This window comes from Thamnophis sirtalis, unplaced genomic scaffold (assembly GCF_051295495.1).
Source record: "Thamnophis sirtalis isolate CommonGarterSnake01/CBP01778 unplaced genomic scaffold, rThaSir2_p1.2 scaffold_3, whole genome shotgun sequence".
NCBI lineage: Eukaryota > Metazoa > Chordata > Lepidosauria > Squamata > Natricidae > Thamnophis > Thamnophis sirtalis.
In genome coordinates this window covers 57,475,824-57,492,205 of record NW_028261383.1, presented here as the reverse complement: position 1 = coordinate 57,492,205, position 16,382 = coordinate 57,475,824, and the positions used below count along the sequence as shown (strand labels likewise).

The 16,382-nt window shown below is 38.2% G+C and overlaps 1 protein-coding gene across 5 annotated transcripts in view; it reads left to right on the top strand.

Annotated features, from left to right (window-relative positions):
- The first annotated feature begins 4,219 nt into the window (after window positions 1-4,219).
- RAD18 (RAD18 E3 ubiquitin protein ligase) overlaps window positions 4,220-16,382 on the top strand; it is a 120,288-nt gene continuing 108,125 nt past the window's right edge. For 4 of the 5 annotated variants that reach the window (XM_087708923.1, XM_087708924.1, XM_087708920.1 and 1 more), the window contains exons 1-3: window positions 4,220-4,374; window positions 8,253-8,334; window positions 13,616-13,681. In XM_087708923.1, the coding sequence (XP_087565049.1) occupies window positions 4,321-4,374; window positions 8,253-8,334; window positions 13,616-13,681 (202 nt within the window). In that variant the 5' untranslated portion in view covers window positions 4,220-4,320. Of the gene's footprint in view, window positions 4,375-4,403; window positions 4,939-8,252; window positions 8,335-13,615; window positions 13,682-16,382 lie in introns of those variants that run through there. The other variant, XM_087708922.1, reaches the window with a different exon arrangement.

Genomic DNA, 16,382 nt, shown 5'->3' with positions numbered 1-16,382 from the left:
CCTCGATTCCATATTCAGGGGTTCAGACCAGGGGTGGGTTGCTACCAGCATTACTGCCGGTTTGGTGTGCAAAAAATTTGATGCACAAACACGCACTTTGCATGTGTACCCATTTACACCTTAAAAGGTCTGTGCATGCACAGAACATTAGAAAAGGGGAAAATACATTTCTGCAATGGAGATTGTTCTGCACATGTGCAGAATGAAAATTCAAGATGGCGCTACCAACAATAGAACTGGTTCGGATGCGAGTTACTACCTACTCGGCTGAACCGGTCCGAACCGGTAGGAACCCACCTCTGGTTCAGACCGGAGGAACATCGGCATATTTGACATATAGTAATTGTCATGGTTCTATTGATGTCAGTCCAAATACAATAATACCAGGGACAAACAACACAAATTATATTTCCAGCAACAGAATGTCCTTAATCAATCCTTATTGAGCATTCTCTGAGATAGCCAGTATAGATGAAACAACATTTTTGTTATATTGATCTCATTTTGAGATCATACGAAATCAATTTCACATTATTTAGTGCAACACTCTATTGGTTTATCAGACATGACTTTGAAACTTGTAATTCCATGATAGTGTAAATAATTAATAATTAATTAATTTCAACAGGTTCCTTCAACTTATAAGAAAGAGTTACTGGCTTAGGAGCCACCCTTAATTACTCAAAAATATCTAATCAGCATTGAAGCAGCAATCCTATCTGGAAGTCCTAAAGCAAATTAAAAATGTTTAATTTGAAAAAAATGTCACGATATGCTCTGAGATAAGCCTGAGATAAAAAAAAACAATTCTGAAAAAGCTTTATAAATAGCTACTCAGAACTGACTATTTCGATTAATGTTGTGAAAACACACTTTATACAGATCCAGATGGTATTCTAAAGTAAGGTGTAACAAAACCTTTTTATGGGTACATGAATCCTTTGAACTCACTCCAGTGGCTGGCAGAACAGCAGCCATGGCATGGCCCTAAAACCCCATATACACACATTCTGGCCAGCTTCTCTATCCAGGTGGTAGCCCAGTTCAAGTTGTGTTAGTATGGAACATGGCTCATTCCACTTCCTCCCATTATCTGAGCAACCTGGAACATCCCCAGTCATCTAGTACTTGAAAAAAAATAGAATTACATTATTATTATTATTATTAGATTATTATTAGATTTTTAAAATCCCACTTTCATTATCTTTTATAAGTTACAAAAGGTGGTGAACATACCTAATGCTTCTTCCTCCCTCTTACTTTCCCACAATAACAATCCTGTGAGGTGAGTTGGGCTGAGAGTGAGTCATTAGTTCAAGTCACCCAGCTGGCTTCATGGCTACGGCAGGACTTGAACTCGCAGTATCCTGGTTTCTATGCCAGTACACTAATCATTTACATCAAGCTGGCTCTCATTGTGATGCCTATAATTTAAATGTTTAATCACAGCATGATATTTGCAGGCATAATAGATAATTTTTAAATGCTTTCATTCATGACACAATTTCCAGGCTATTTTTATTGCGAAGCTTATCATTTCAGATTATGTTCATTCTTTAATGTTGTTGTTTGCATTTGTACTATTCTTTTTATGATTAGTTTACCATAATAAAATAAAATTGAAAACTGTTTATGGTTTCTAATAGACCAATAAGAGTACACTCTTTTTTTCCTGACTATTTATGGCTAAAAAGATAATGTACTAAATAGTGTGATTTACTGTCTAGGGATTGTATTGGTGTAAGTAAATATTCACTCAGTGAACAAGATACTGTATGTGAGAATAAATACATACTCTCAAGTACATAAGCAATAAAAGCAAAATGTACTAAAGTGCTTAATGGGAAGGGGTTTGTTATGTCTCTAATGGCATAATCAGTAGAGCAAAATGTGCTCAGGATGCAATGGTTGAGGGAAAGTATTTGTATTAATTATTCAGAGTTATTTCGGTCAAAGCATACTGTACATTCATTACTGATATGGTGGTATTATACTTTTCCGAATCAAAATTCTTTCAATCTTTGCAGGACTCCTGCAATTTAGGAGGAAAAAAATAGCAGCTTGTTATATACATATTTAATGTGGACAACCTTACAACTGTGTAAAGGGTCAAGATAGTGCCACTCTATATTGAACAGATCAAAACTACAGCTGGGTTCTGTCAGTTCTGGTTTTTCTATTTTTAAAAAAAGACATCTGGTGCAAGGATTCTCAAACTTGGCTTCATTAGCTCACTTCAGAAAAGGCTGCTTTTGTATGTTCATATCTGCTTGCATTTGATTGTGTCATTGGTTGTGCTTAATGAGGATGGATCTTTGAAAAACTGAATACGTAATGAATAAGAAAAATAATAATTCCGAGGTGTAAAAATTCTAGAAGCAATTAGGACTGGGGAGTGGGAAAGATATTCAATTAAAGACATTGATTTTGGTCCTGTAGTTCTTTCTTTTACTTCCACATGAAGACTGTTGTACATTGTGGTGAAACTGAATCTTCCCTCCTCCCCCCTAATTACTTGCATAGAGTTTATTCTTTATGCCATTTATGTTGTTTGTATATTTTGTCATGGATTGCACCAGTGAGGCTAAAACCAATTTTATTGTATACATGATGTACAATGACAGTAAAGGCTAAACTATATACTATAAAGAATACAGATTCACCATGAGGGAACAAAATGGTATTGTTCTTATTAGCCCCACAAAAATGGCAAAGCAAATAGTAATTCTCGACTTACAACAGTTTGTTTAGTGATGTTTGAAGTTGCAATGGCAATAAAATGTGACTTATGACCATTTTTCACACTTACAACCATTGCAGAATCCCTATGTGATTTACATTCAGATGCTTGACACATGATTCCCATTTATGATATTGTAGTGTCCCTCAGCCACATGATTATCTTTTGCAACATTCTGACCAGCAAAGTCCATGGGGAAGCCAGATTCACTTAACAACTGTGTTACTAATTCAACAATTGCAGTGATTGGCTTCACTCACTTAACAAATATGTCAAGAAAAGTCATAAAAAGGGGCAAAACTCATTTAACAAACTTCTCACTTAGCAACATAAATTTTGGGGTCAATTGTGATCGTGAGGACTGTCTGTAAAAGAAGCACCTGTTGTGATTTTGTTACAGTACCAACCAGAAATTGTAGCTTGTTTTCCTTCTAAAAGGATAGAGTTGGATGCCACGGTTTGCTCTGTCTTTCGATTCTTAATTAAGACCAAACTAACATTGTCGGTTTCCACATGATGGCAAAGGAACAAGAGGAGTAACTTTCGTGCCATTTTTTTTAGCTCTTCCAGTTATTATCAGCTGAACTCACTATAATATACAGAATGAGTAAACACTGAAGGAGCAAATTAGTTCTAGAAGCCAGAACAGTTGATGTATCATATTTATTGTCAAATGTCACAGGCCAGCAACTATATTCAGCATAGTTAATGTTAATATATGGATTAAGCATGTTAGAATTATCCAGCTATTTTCTTCCCTGTGGCCATCCTTGATCTTTCTTATTTGTTTCTAACTGCCTTGTGAATCTCAGTGATACCTTCTTTAGGAACATCCGTGGAGTCCAGAATGTGCAGCAACGATGACACTCAAACCAAGTCCTTTTTTCCAATTTACTCTATAATGTACAAGAACTGCTATAATCACACAATAATAGCAAATAACACTCCCCAAAGTCTAATAAGTAATCTTAGAAAGAGTGCAGAGAAGAGCAAGTAGGATGATTAAAGACCCTGGAGACTAAAACATATGAAGAACAATCACAGGATTTGGGTTTGGCTAGTCCAGAGAAAAGAAGGACTGGACGGGGATGGGATGACACATGATAGTTATAGATTGACCCTAGTTAATCCTTGGATGGGATAGGATCTCTTGCTTAAGCAGTGGGTTGGAGTAGAAGACCTCCAAGGTACCTTCCAAGTGTTCCGTTATTCTGTTACTCTGAAAGCAGCCTTCCAGTATTTGGGACGCTGCCACAAAAAAGAGGGGGTCAACTTATTTTCCAAAGAACCTGAGGGCAGGGCAAGAAACAATGGATGGAAACTAATCAAGGAGAGAAGCAACCTGGAATTGAAGAGAAACTTCCTAACAGTGAGGACAATTAACCAGAACTGTCACATCGTATTTTATGAGCGGGGGAAAGGAAAAGAAAAACTACGATACCCAACAGCCTCAGCGAGAATCCCGGAAATGTTCCCCTTGCCGCGCGCTCCTCCAGGACACTGAAAGAAGGACCGCGCGGGTAATTTCGAGCCCGGCGGGGCGGGAGAAATAAAAGTTTGGGTAGTTGTAGCTGAAGGTGATGTCTTTCCCGGCGACTGAATTGCGGTGGCCCGAGCACCTTGTCCCGCTGGAAGTAAGTAGAGGCGGAAGGGAGCCCAATTTAAGGCGCGGGCTGCGTTAATGGCGTCAATTAGGGCCTTAACCGGGGTGTCCCTGATCCTGGAAGGGGTGATGGTTTAATGAGAAAAGTGCTTGGGAATGTGTATAACACGCCTTTTCCTTCTGCGAAAGAGCTAAGCTAGAACTTCGACGTCGCTTCTTCTAAAAGCTTCAAGAAGGAAAAAACCTAATGCAAACTAATATAAAGGAAGGAAGGAAAAAGAAAGAAATCAAAGAAAAAGCTAAAAGTGCAAGAAGAAAAAAATCAGAAAAGAATACAGAGAAGTGACTTCTGATCTTTGCAGCGATTATAAGTTCAATTATAAATTTACCTCTTTCCCTAAAGTTACAAGTGACTCTCTTTTTTATAATCTTGTCTAATCATCAAAAACCATACATCATAACTTCATTTTGTTTCTGCTTTATGCCAAAAGAGGTTTCCAATCAGCAATAAATGTAAATATTTTCTTTCTCTCAACAAAGAAGTCAATTTGGCCACCTCAGCAAGTTCCAACATCTTCACTAACCACTCTCCCTTGTAGGTATTGCTGAGTTAGTGTCTTTTCCAAAAGTCTGACAGGCTTATATTTTCAGTGAATAAAGATTGGAAAAGGCAAAATATGTTTCCATTTGTTCCTGAGTTATGGTATCTTCTTAAACAAATATTGCTTGAAAATATTCTGGAAGTGGTTAGCTTCTGCATTTTTCCAGACTAGCTTGGAGCTATAGTATTACACACAGACACTTAACTCCCATCCCAAGTACTGAACACTTACAGTATTTAAACTACAATAGTAATGTTTGGCATCTCAGCTTTTTAGTTCTGCTAGTACTTCTTAGTAAAATATTACTTGTAGTTACATAATGTGATTTACATAAGCAGAGAGTTGTTGGGTGTGATACCATAAAATGTAAATGAAGCCTGTATTAAATCAAAACAGAAGCAGCAAATTTAAGCATAAACAGAGGATTTATAAGGCCTCAAAGCAAGAAGAATTAAAACCCCAAATACAAACAGAGATTTAATTATTTATGTCAAGGACATAACAAAAATAAAAGTTGATTGCATCTGCCCCACATTTGAATTGATTGATTATTTTATTAATTAAACTAATTTCTGTGTCACATGGTTACCCTGTTCAATAAATCAGCCTGGCTGCTGAGTTTTCTAGGTTCATTCTGGATCTCCACTCTCCCTCCTTTTTTGCTGAAGTATTTTGGAGGGATCATTGCCTTCAGGTATTATTTCAAAAAATGTATTGTACTTTTGCAGCTCTCTGGAGATCTTGTTTGTCTTTTGACACTGTATGTGGATGAATTGTGAAACCACATTGACAATTGTAGTTTCTATTAGTATGTTTTGTGATTGATTCATACAATTTCAGCAGCTGTGAAGGAATGTTGAAGGGAGAATTAATAGCTGCAATCTAATAATGCTAAATATGTAATAAAATAGTTAACCTCATCTGCTCAGCTTCATGTTGTCTTTGTAGCATTTACTGACAGGGCTCAGAAAGCCTTCTGTCTGAAATCTTGGAGTGTAGCTTGCAGTCATTGTAGATAGCCTTGTGATCTAATTGTGTCAAGCTGCATTGGTCAAAACATTTCCTTCTCTGTTCCATTTGCAGTTAGATCTCTGACAATATGATTTTTTGTGGCTAAGTTAAATTGCTGCTGGTATCTTTTGCATACAGATAGAGCTGGGAACAGCTTTTAGAGCATTTGTGCAAGCTTTGCAAAAGATATGGCATATGAATAGTTCAAAGAGAAGTGTTTTGTTCATACTCTTGAACATTTCTTTTCAAATGCTTTGCACTGCTCTGTTGGACATAGTAATTTTGCATACTATTAGAAATGAATTCATGAAATGAGTTGAAATACACATTTCTGATGTTTTAAATAATTTTTCCTTCAATCACATATACAACTTCAATTGGCATCATTGTTTAATGATCCAGGGGGTGGACCACGTTTTTAGGGTATTAAGTGCCAATTTGTGTATTTCTGTAGTAGACAACTGATACTATAAAGCAGCTTCTCATATTCTCCCAAATCCTAGTCAAAACACACTATAGACTAAGCAATGCCATTTTCTCACAGGTAATTACTTGTATTGCTCCTTGGAGGTGGTTGGTGTCAGTTTCTGTGTAGTCGGTGGGAAAAATGTGGTAGATTTGTCTGGAATTCTGTAGTGCTAAGAAGCAATGTACTTTTAGTTTAGGAAATGACAATGCCATGCTTCTGAACAACAGCATTCTTGAAATATTAGTTGATACTTGATCAAATAAGAATCAATGGTCCGACATAGACAGCTATACAAATAGAATAAATAAATAGTTGTTTAGCTGACTGGCCATTTAATTATATTTGTTTGGCTAATTGATTGTGTGCCAATTCTAGGTTTAGCTATATTGACTCTATGCAGTTCCTTCCAACATGCAATGATGATGCATATGAATGAAAGACACTGATTACATTTCCATTTCTGCCTCTGAGGCTGCATGGCCTGCTGGGCTTAATATCCTTGTGCATACATAAGAGTACTGTAGGTAAAGAATCTAGCTTGGTTGGGAAGAAATCCAGTCTCACTTGGGAAGATTGTATCTCATTGTATCTTCTAAAACTGTAGGTGTTAGAAGCATACCTAGATTCATAATGACAGTGAGATGAAAATGTCTGTAAAGGGATGCTCTTTGTTGCTAAGAGTACCAGTTTGAAAGTTATAAATAAAAGTTATATTTAGATGCTCTTGAGAACCTTTACCCTACAACAACTTCATACTTTAGACATCTGGGACAGAGAAGATTGATGGTGTCTACAAATAGCCACAAATAGTGCAAAATCTATTAGATAGCAATAGCAATAGCAATAGCAGTTAGACTTATATACCGCTTCAGAGGGCTTTCAGCCCTCTCTAAGCGGTTTACAGAGTCAGCACATTGCCCCCACAGTCTGGGTCCTCATTTCACCCACCTCGGAAGGATGGAAGGCTGAGTCAACCTTGAGCCGGTGAGATTTGAACTGCTGAAATGCAGATAACAGTCAGCTGAAGTGGCCTGCAGTACTGCACCCTAACCACTGCGCCACCTCGGCTCATCACCTATAAGATTTCATTTTTTGATTTTTAAAATTTTGGTGTATTGCAAAATTCTGGAAGAGATTGAACTCGGGGTGTGGAGGTGGGGGGCTACGGGGAAGTTTGGTTGGACCACACTGAAGTCAAAATCTGCATGACCAAAGTCCAAAGTAGAATAGGGCAGTGGTTCTCAATCTTTTCTTTATCACGGACCCTTTTTAAACACCTTTTGTATCCATGGACCTAAGATTTAAACCATAACATTTCTCCAAGCCTTTGAGGACCCGCTGTAACAATTTTGCCCACACCCCGCATGAACCATAGGCTGAGAACCTCTGGACTAGAGGAAGAAACTTAAGCCATTGAAATTAGGTTCTCCCGGTTACTGATATGGTTTCAGATTGCAGATGGAATTTCTAGGGTGCTGTTATAAAGAAATAGAATAACCATGGTTGGGTTTTTTTTTTCCCATTCTTATCTGTACATTTAATTTCTTTCTTAAATTAACTTAAATATTTCATGTAGTGTAATTTTAAGCAGCATAATGCTCTATCAATATTATTAAACCACACTCGCATACTCCCAATGTTGACTGTAGTCATTGGGAAATGGGCGAATTGGAGAGAACAGGTTTTTTATGCTACAACCTTCTTGCAGAAAAATAATAGGAATTACGTTCAATTTGTTATTTTTTTCCCAGTAAGTAAGTAATTCTGCAAAATGACTTTTCAGCTTACTCTGTATATAAATACTGTAATTTTAAAAATGTGTTTCAGGAAGTTGATAACTTGTTGCGTTGTGGGATATGCTTTGATTACTTCAACACTGCAATGATAATTCCACAGTGTTCACATAATTGTAAGTACAGAAATTTTTTCCTTCCTCCTGTCTGTCTGTCTGTCTGTCTCTCTCTCTGTGTGTGTGTGTGTGTGTGTGTGTGTGTTTATATATACTGTATATATAAATTATGTATTTGGTCTCTCATTATCTGCTATGATGAAGACATATCTAATGCTTGGCTTTTAACTGTTGAATTATTTTAGTATTTATTTTAAGATGTCTTTTTAGCTTTTTTTATGATATTCTTAAATTTTGATAGCCATTTTTAGTACTCATAAGATGCATAATGCATCTTGAATTATACCCAGAAGCTTATAGGGATTGTCAGATTGTCAGATTGTCTCAGTGTACTTTTTCCTTGGAACGGAATGATTATGCACAATCACGTTTGAGGGTATCAGCATTCTGACATTGTGTGATGCCAGCTCACCAGATGGTCTTCCGCCTCCCCCAGCATTTTCATGGGAATGTTTAATAGCATGGAAACTGTATGAAAATGGAACCAGAGTAAAACATTTCCCAGGTTCAATCCTTCCAGCCAATGGCAATTCAGATGTGTACGATAGTTGAGGATAAATAAACAACAGTATATATTTTGGTACTCCAACTCAATTGTATGATTAATTCGTCAGAGAGTTCATATAGTAAAGCATGTTGTAAATGTGAGTTAGAGCGTGAGGTGAGTCATATCAAAGAAAAGTCAGCCAATCAATATTTGTGGATATAAATGATGGGATTTAGGTGGCTAAGGAGCCTGGAAAAAAAAATCTTGTTTTTATAGCTTTATAAGCTCTACATTTTCTAAAGCCAAGTCAATATTCTGGCTGACACTTCTTTCTCTCTTTCCATGTAGGAATCCATTCAATGTTGAATGATCCTAAATATTTTGCTAACATATGAAATAAAGGATGTTGTATTGTAGTTTACATTATCAATTAAACTTTCTTTGGTATAGATATGTACCGTGTTTCCCCAAAAATAAGACAGGGTCTTATTTTCTTTTTACCCACAAAATATGGCTTGGGCCTTATTATGAGGGGAAGGTTTATTGTTTTGGGGTTGCCGGGTGGTGCTCTCTTGTGAGCAGACTCCCAAAGAGACGGGCACAGCCTCATGGGTGAATGGCTGTGTTGCGCTGTTGTCGACCACACTCACGAACAGCCACCAAGCAAACCCCCTTTCCAGCCTGGCACAGTGCCATTCACTGATCTAGGGACCAGCTGCTTGCAGAGCGTACAACCATAGAGTGTACGCCCAGAGCGGCCACTGCCGGAAGACTCGGTTTGGAAGCTGCAGAAAAAGCCATGTGGTGGCGGCAATGGAGGTGCCTTGGCTCTGCGGGGAAAACTGGGCCAGGGCATCGTGAGGCTGGGAGGTGCATGAGTGAGAGTGGAACAGCCGCTCGCGTAACCCCCTTCTCCAGCTGTGCAGAGTGCCATTCACTGGCATTTTGAAGGTGCCAAGCTGCTGGAGCCGGGTGGCGGCAAACAAGTGCTCACATGGCTTGGTGATACCCCTAGGAATGGTGCTGTGCCGGGCTGGAAAGGGGGTTTGCCGGGTGGCTGCTCATGAGTGTGGTTGCTTCATGGCTGCTGTGTTGCGCTGCTGCGACAGCGCAACACAGTCATTCGCCCATGAGGCTGTGCCTGGCTCTTTGGGAGCCCGCTCGCAAGAGTGCAGCCACCCGGCAACCCCCCTCTTCAGCTGGGTATAGAGTCACTCACCAACCTAGCGGTATCCCAAAGGTGCCAAGCAACACGATCATCTTTGCCTCCCCCCCGGTTCCCGTGGCTTGGCACCTTTGGGATACCGCTAGGTCGGTGAGAGGTGCTCTGCCTGACCGGAGGGGGCTTATTTTTTGGGGGGGGCTTATTTTCATTCAGGGGGGCTTATTTCATCCAGGGGGCTTATTTTTAGGGGGGGTGTTATATTTTTGCCCACCCAAAAAATGTGGCAAGGCTTTAGTTTCAGGACATGTTGTATTTTTGCGGAAACATGGTAGATTGAACTCTTCCAATCTACTGGCCACTGAATTGTTTTCCACATTTGCTGCTTATAGCTCAGTTAAAACCTTCACTGATTATTCTTCTGTTTCTTGCCATATTTCCATTGATATTCTATCGATTTTCATGGGCTTCAATTTTGGCAATGACTAGAGGAGCTAGTTGATCTATTCATCTTCTAGCACTAGGGTAAGTAGAGGATATTGTTCAAAGTATCTCGGATGTCGACATCTTTGCTATATAAAATTTCAGTATATGCTTTCTTTGATCTTTGAATCAATTGCTATCTGTCCTTTGGATTAAATTAATAACTGTCCATCTCCTTTAGCATAGCAATTGAAGGCTGAAATCTCCCTCTGAGTTCAGAAATCTTTTGGAATTGTTTCCTTTGTTTTTCCATGTCTATTTTCCTCTTTGATGTCTTTATGGATGTTGTATAATAGTGCCTCTTGTCTCTTGTAACAGCTGTCTGAAATTCTTAAATTCCTTCCTGAGATGCTGCTTGTAGCTTCACATTTTCTTTTCCTGCATAGCAATATCACTTGCTAGATGTCCCAAAAGCTTTAATCTAGCCATGTTATAAACAACATTAGTATTAGGGATCCACAGCTCTTTTTGAGTACCATGTTGAGAGCTGTCTGGCCTAGGGCCAGACTATATCCAGCTTTATATCATAAGTCATTTTATATTTTCTATCCATTTGGTTTTCTTCGTCAGATTACTACTGCCTTCTCCTGTGTAGTATGAAGAGATATCTTTGTTATTGACAGTAAGTGATTATCTGCCAGCAGCATCTTCCTGTATTGCTTGTCCCCAATAGAGGTGCCTGCTTGCTTTAGCTACATTCTGGGTATGCAAGTAGTCCTTGACTTATAACCATAATGGAACCTACCCATTATGGTTATAAATCCTGACAGTTATAAAGGGGGTCATCATGGGATCGGACCCAGTTTTACAAGCTTTTTTGTACCAGTCATTAGGCGAACATCAGCCTTGTAAAGAAAATGCAGTGGTTGTTAAGCAAACTCATTGTTTTTAGTCAAACACCATAAATGTGAATCAGTTGTTGAGTGCTCAAAATGTGGTCACATGTCCGCAGAAGGTATAATTGTTGGAACTTCAAAACGAGGTCTTAACTATCTTTTGAGGGAAGGAGTCTCTTGTAAGTTCAGATGGTCGCCAAGCAATCTTTCATAAGTGGAAGGCTATTTCTATGTTTAGCATATGTTCTCAACATTATTTGCTCATCCTTCTTAGAAATCATGATGAGGAAACATAGTAGGAGTTCCAGGAGAATAATGGAGACTGTGTTTAAATTTCTAGTCTGCTTGAAAATGTAGAAGAAGAGCAGATTTAGGGTGGTGGTGGTGGAGTTAAATGCATCATCAACTTAGAATTGTGCATTCCCACAAGCGCTCTTAAGTCCAACCTCTCCTGAATTTCATTGATCCTTATCAGGAATTAATTTAGGATTGAAATTTAGTTGACCAGATTCTTGTGTATAAGCTTGAATAAATCTTCTATGCTGCAAACTAACTGGTGGTCCTGATTAATTATTTGTACCTGATGGTACTTCATTATAATATAACTCAGCGTTCCCATACTTTTCCAGGTTGGTGGTCCGGAGCAGGGGGGGGGGGAGGGGAAAGAGGGGATAGTTTTGTGGGAGGGTCAGGTGCATGTGTGCGCATGTGCACACGCACAAGCACCCATTGCTTGTATGAGTGGGGTCACGAGTGCCCGCAATGCTTGTGTGAGTGGTGTTGTGAACATTACAGGCATGCAGTCTTGCCGGCCACTCATGAGGCCCAGTTGTGAAGAGCCATGGTCAGGTAGGGCCGTGGCCCTCAGCTTGGGGACTTCTGATAATAACTAACAGAATTTGGCAATTGACTAAAAAAAATAACAGTGTAGAAAGAATAACTTTAAAATATGTAATAAACATTAGAGGTCACTCATAATTTTTTGATTCAAATACTTACTTGATTATTTAAAATAGAATTGGTTACAAAAATAATTGATACATTTGAAATCCAAGTCCTACTGGAACATTCCTCTGAGCCTTGGGTGAAAATATTGATACAACAACTTACCTATTGATGATGTAGAGAGTGAGAGCGGTTACTCTTGGCTCAGGGAATGACTTCTGAACAGAGCTTAAATAGAATATTTATGCTAGTGAGGAATATAATTCAAATTCTTTGTACTATGTATTTTGCATTTACAGCAATTATATCTACTTAGAGAAAAACAGTGAAATTAATGGATTTTCAAAGGCAACAGGCATACTACCTGATTTGAAGGCTGTTATGTGCTGAATTGTGACCTAAATGCTAATTATTTTTTTGTAAAATAGTTTTACAAAATTATTTACTGCCCAAAATAATGTTTGTCTTGACAAATGAAGTATATTCTATGCTGCTTGGATGATAATTATAAATGTTGATTACTTGTATCATTAATACTGCTCAGTTTTTTAACCCATGACTTGTTATGTGATTTTTAAAAATGGCTAATGTCAGAGACATGGACTTTAGTCATGGTATTCTGTTTTGTTTTTTGTTTCATGCAGAAAACTTTGCTTTGGTTTGATGTACTTTCATTAGGGATATTCAGTTCTGAAAAGATTAGGATTTTCCCCAGCCATTCTAAGTGCATTGGTCTGAAAATTCAAAAATTATATGGCTAACTTGTTGCGTAAAGACTAGTCCTTTAGAGCTGGACTGCAAAAATCAGAACTTTTAGATGGCAGCAGAATTTTCTATATAAAAGATGATAATAGGTGAGTTGACTAGTAATAATAACGGCAGCTGCAGCAACAATAATGGTAGTTTGTAATGAAAGAAAAATGGGGCCACAAAAGAAATAAGTGAGATTGGAATGATCTGGTTGCTGTTGGAGCTGGATAGAATGACTGTTGACTGTAAGGATGACAGGCAAAAAATTGTGGAGTTGGAAAAATCATAGGCAAAGGTGGTTGCCGAGGATAATAAATGGAGTTTGGTTTTTGAGAAGCTGGGATCACCTAAGTTGCCAAAAATAGTGAATTTGTGTTTGTTGCTGACCTGATTTGAGTAGTCACCAGGAGGACTGAGTTTCAGACTGGAGGAGGATTAAGTTGCATATTAGAGAAGATGGTGAAGCGTAGGCTGGATGCCATCTCTAGAGGCCCTAGACAGACATTTTAAAGGTATAAATCACATTTTATCTATAGAAAATCAAATCTCATGATTTGCACTTTTGTTAGATTGCTGTGTTTTGCTTATGTTTGTGTATGTGTGTTTTTTTCCCTACAGATTGTTCTCTATGTATTCGAAAGTCGCTGTCCTATAAACCTCAGTGCCCTATATGCTGTATGGTAGGTGTGCCTTTATCTTGTTAAAAATGTTTTTTAATTCTACATCTTATTGCCATCTGTGCTGGGTTAGGCTTTTGAACATGCAGTGCGGAAGTATGTTTAGGTAACTTTACAGAAGGTATGCAAGAGGAAATAAGGCAAGGTACGAGGCAATTTAGTCCTGGGAAAGGAAAGGGTGTAAAAAAGGACCTCAAAATAGTTCTGTTTGAGCCTGTTTTGTAAAAGAAGGGACAAAGGAAAACTGCAAGCCTTTCAAGTTGCTGTTATTAGGCATTACCATAATACCAATAAAGGAGAATGTTTGTAGCTCAGGGTTGAAATGAAGGGACCTTGGTGCTCTCTCAGTCTAATTGTTTTCTTGCAGATGTTTCATTACCCAAACTAGATGCTAGAAACATCTGCAAGAAAACAACCAAACTCAGAGAGCCCTCTTACTATAGTAAAGTTCATTCCTGTACTTCTTGTAGTGTTTCCTCACCTGGCTTACTTTGAAGAGTTGATGTATAACCGTGCCCCAGATATTACCAGATGTGATCCCTTTTTTGTGAGTTGAGCCATAGGGTTCAGTGGGGATTGTTGCTGATTTATCTTCCTCCCTGCAATGTAGCAGCACCCCTGACTGCACTTCTGAACTTTGTCTGGTTGGCAGTGGAGTTCCCCAGGGTTAAGGTTGCCAGACTGTCATTACTTATGATCAAAATTATGGGCTCAATTATGGTTTGTAAGTCAGAGACTACCTGTATGAGTAAGCATAGGAATATTTTAAAACAATTATGCAATAAGACAATAAATGCAACCAGTAAGATAAACTGTGACATCAAACAATTACAAATCTCCATCTCTCAGTGCCATTACCACTAGCTAGTAATCTAAATCAATGGTTCCCAACCTTTCTGGCTCCACGGACCATTGGCGGTGGGTGGATGGGATGGTTTTGCACACACAACCTAATCCCGCAAATGCACAAATGAAGCTTTGTGAGCTAGCCTGCTGCTTGCGTGGCCCAATTCCTTATGGGCTGCAAACCAATAGCAGTCTGGGGACCAGAGTTTGGGAACCCCTGAGCTAAACGCATGGAATATTTAAGTATATGAAGAATTGATGATTCAGATATCAGGAACCCAGGTTTCCAAGAGAAGTTTTGGAAATTAAAATGTATATTGTAGATTTGTAATAAAAGCAAATAACAATAATAAAACTAGGAAAATGCACCTGATACCTAGTATACTTAATATTTTTGCAGCTATAGTTTATATAAATTGAGGTTTTGGAGTTAAGTATAACCCATTGCTTGGAGACTAAAACTCAAAAGGATTGTTTACCGGTTGGTTAAGTGACATACTTAAAAGCAGTGTGGATCTGCTAACCTTCACCAGGATTATTACGGTAAACAAATTATGTTTTGAAACATGTTTACTGCTTTGCCTGGGTTTGGGTGGGGGGAGAAAGAATTGGACTGCTAATTGCATACCGATGAAAATCAGACTGACCTGATTGAGTTTCATGTAAATGTTAAAATGACATGGAAAATGGAACATTGCCTACGTATGAATAAAGGTCATAATAATATAGTCTTAATCAATACAACTTGCACAAACTCTCCAGAAGATAAACATGGTTGATGGTAATGAAAGCTATTGTGAAGTCCAAAAGAACCAACAGGGTGTGTAGTTCCCATTTCTTTCTTGGAGGAAAGGTTGAATGAGGCAGTTCTAGTGCCAGGCCATATGACAAGTCTGTTTGAAATAGGTCCAGAAACTAGTTTTCATTCAGGAGTATCTAATGCTGATACATTATTAATTAGATTATAAGGTATGAATATGAATAGCTGTATAATTATCAGGAAATATAGGGAAATATCAGTGTTTCAGTATTAATACTGAGAGTATTCTGCCATTATTCAGCCTACACATTTATTGTATTGGCATTGGCTTTACCAAAACCAATCACAGATAATATTTAAGCATGAGATTTTTTACAAGGGTGGATACAGAAATTTATAAAACTTAATATCCTTGATTTGGTTTAGAATTTAAGTTTTAAAAATATAGTTCTCATCAAATTTGTGAACAACAGAAGTTTGGCTCCATACAAGGCAACTAAAAGCTCAAGGAAGAGCTAACAGTGTTTTGGAAAACAGTGTTTTGAAAAACACAAACCTATAATCTCTTTAAATTTAATTTCAATGGGATGTTATCAGAGATAAATCGGTGAGACATAGATTGTTGAGGACCACTGCATAATAGTGTTCACTTCAAAATTAGAATTGTAGCGTAAGCAATTTGAAATTCAGGCTGCATGTTGAATAAGCTAGAAGTACTATGATAATCCTCCAGTGTGGCCCTACGTTGATGTAGCTGTTGACATGCGGGCTCTGAGGAAGATGAAACATGCTAGAGATTTAACTATATTGGGTAGGTCTCATCAGAGGAGCTAGAAGAAGAGTGCCTCTCCCAAAAACAATATGGCGAGACGTAATTTATAGAAACTTACTCTGAATCACTTGAGTCAACAAGAGACATGCTAGGTGTTCTGGATTTTGTGTTGAAAAGTGGTCTATAGGACTCAGGATTGTTGACTGAACAATCAAGGCCATCAGGTGCAGGACAATTGGAAGAAAAGTTGTTTTCAAATATTTGAAGATTGAAAACAAATAATGCCCTGCTATTACAAATTCTCTCCCAGCTCCTGCCCAACTAGCAGAT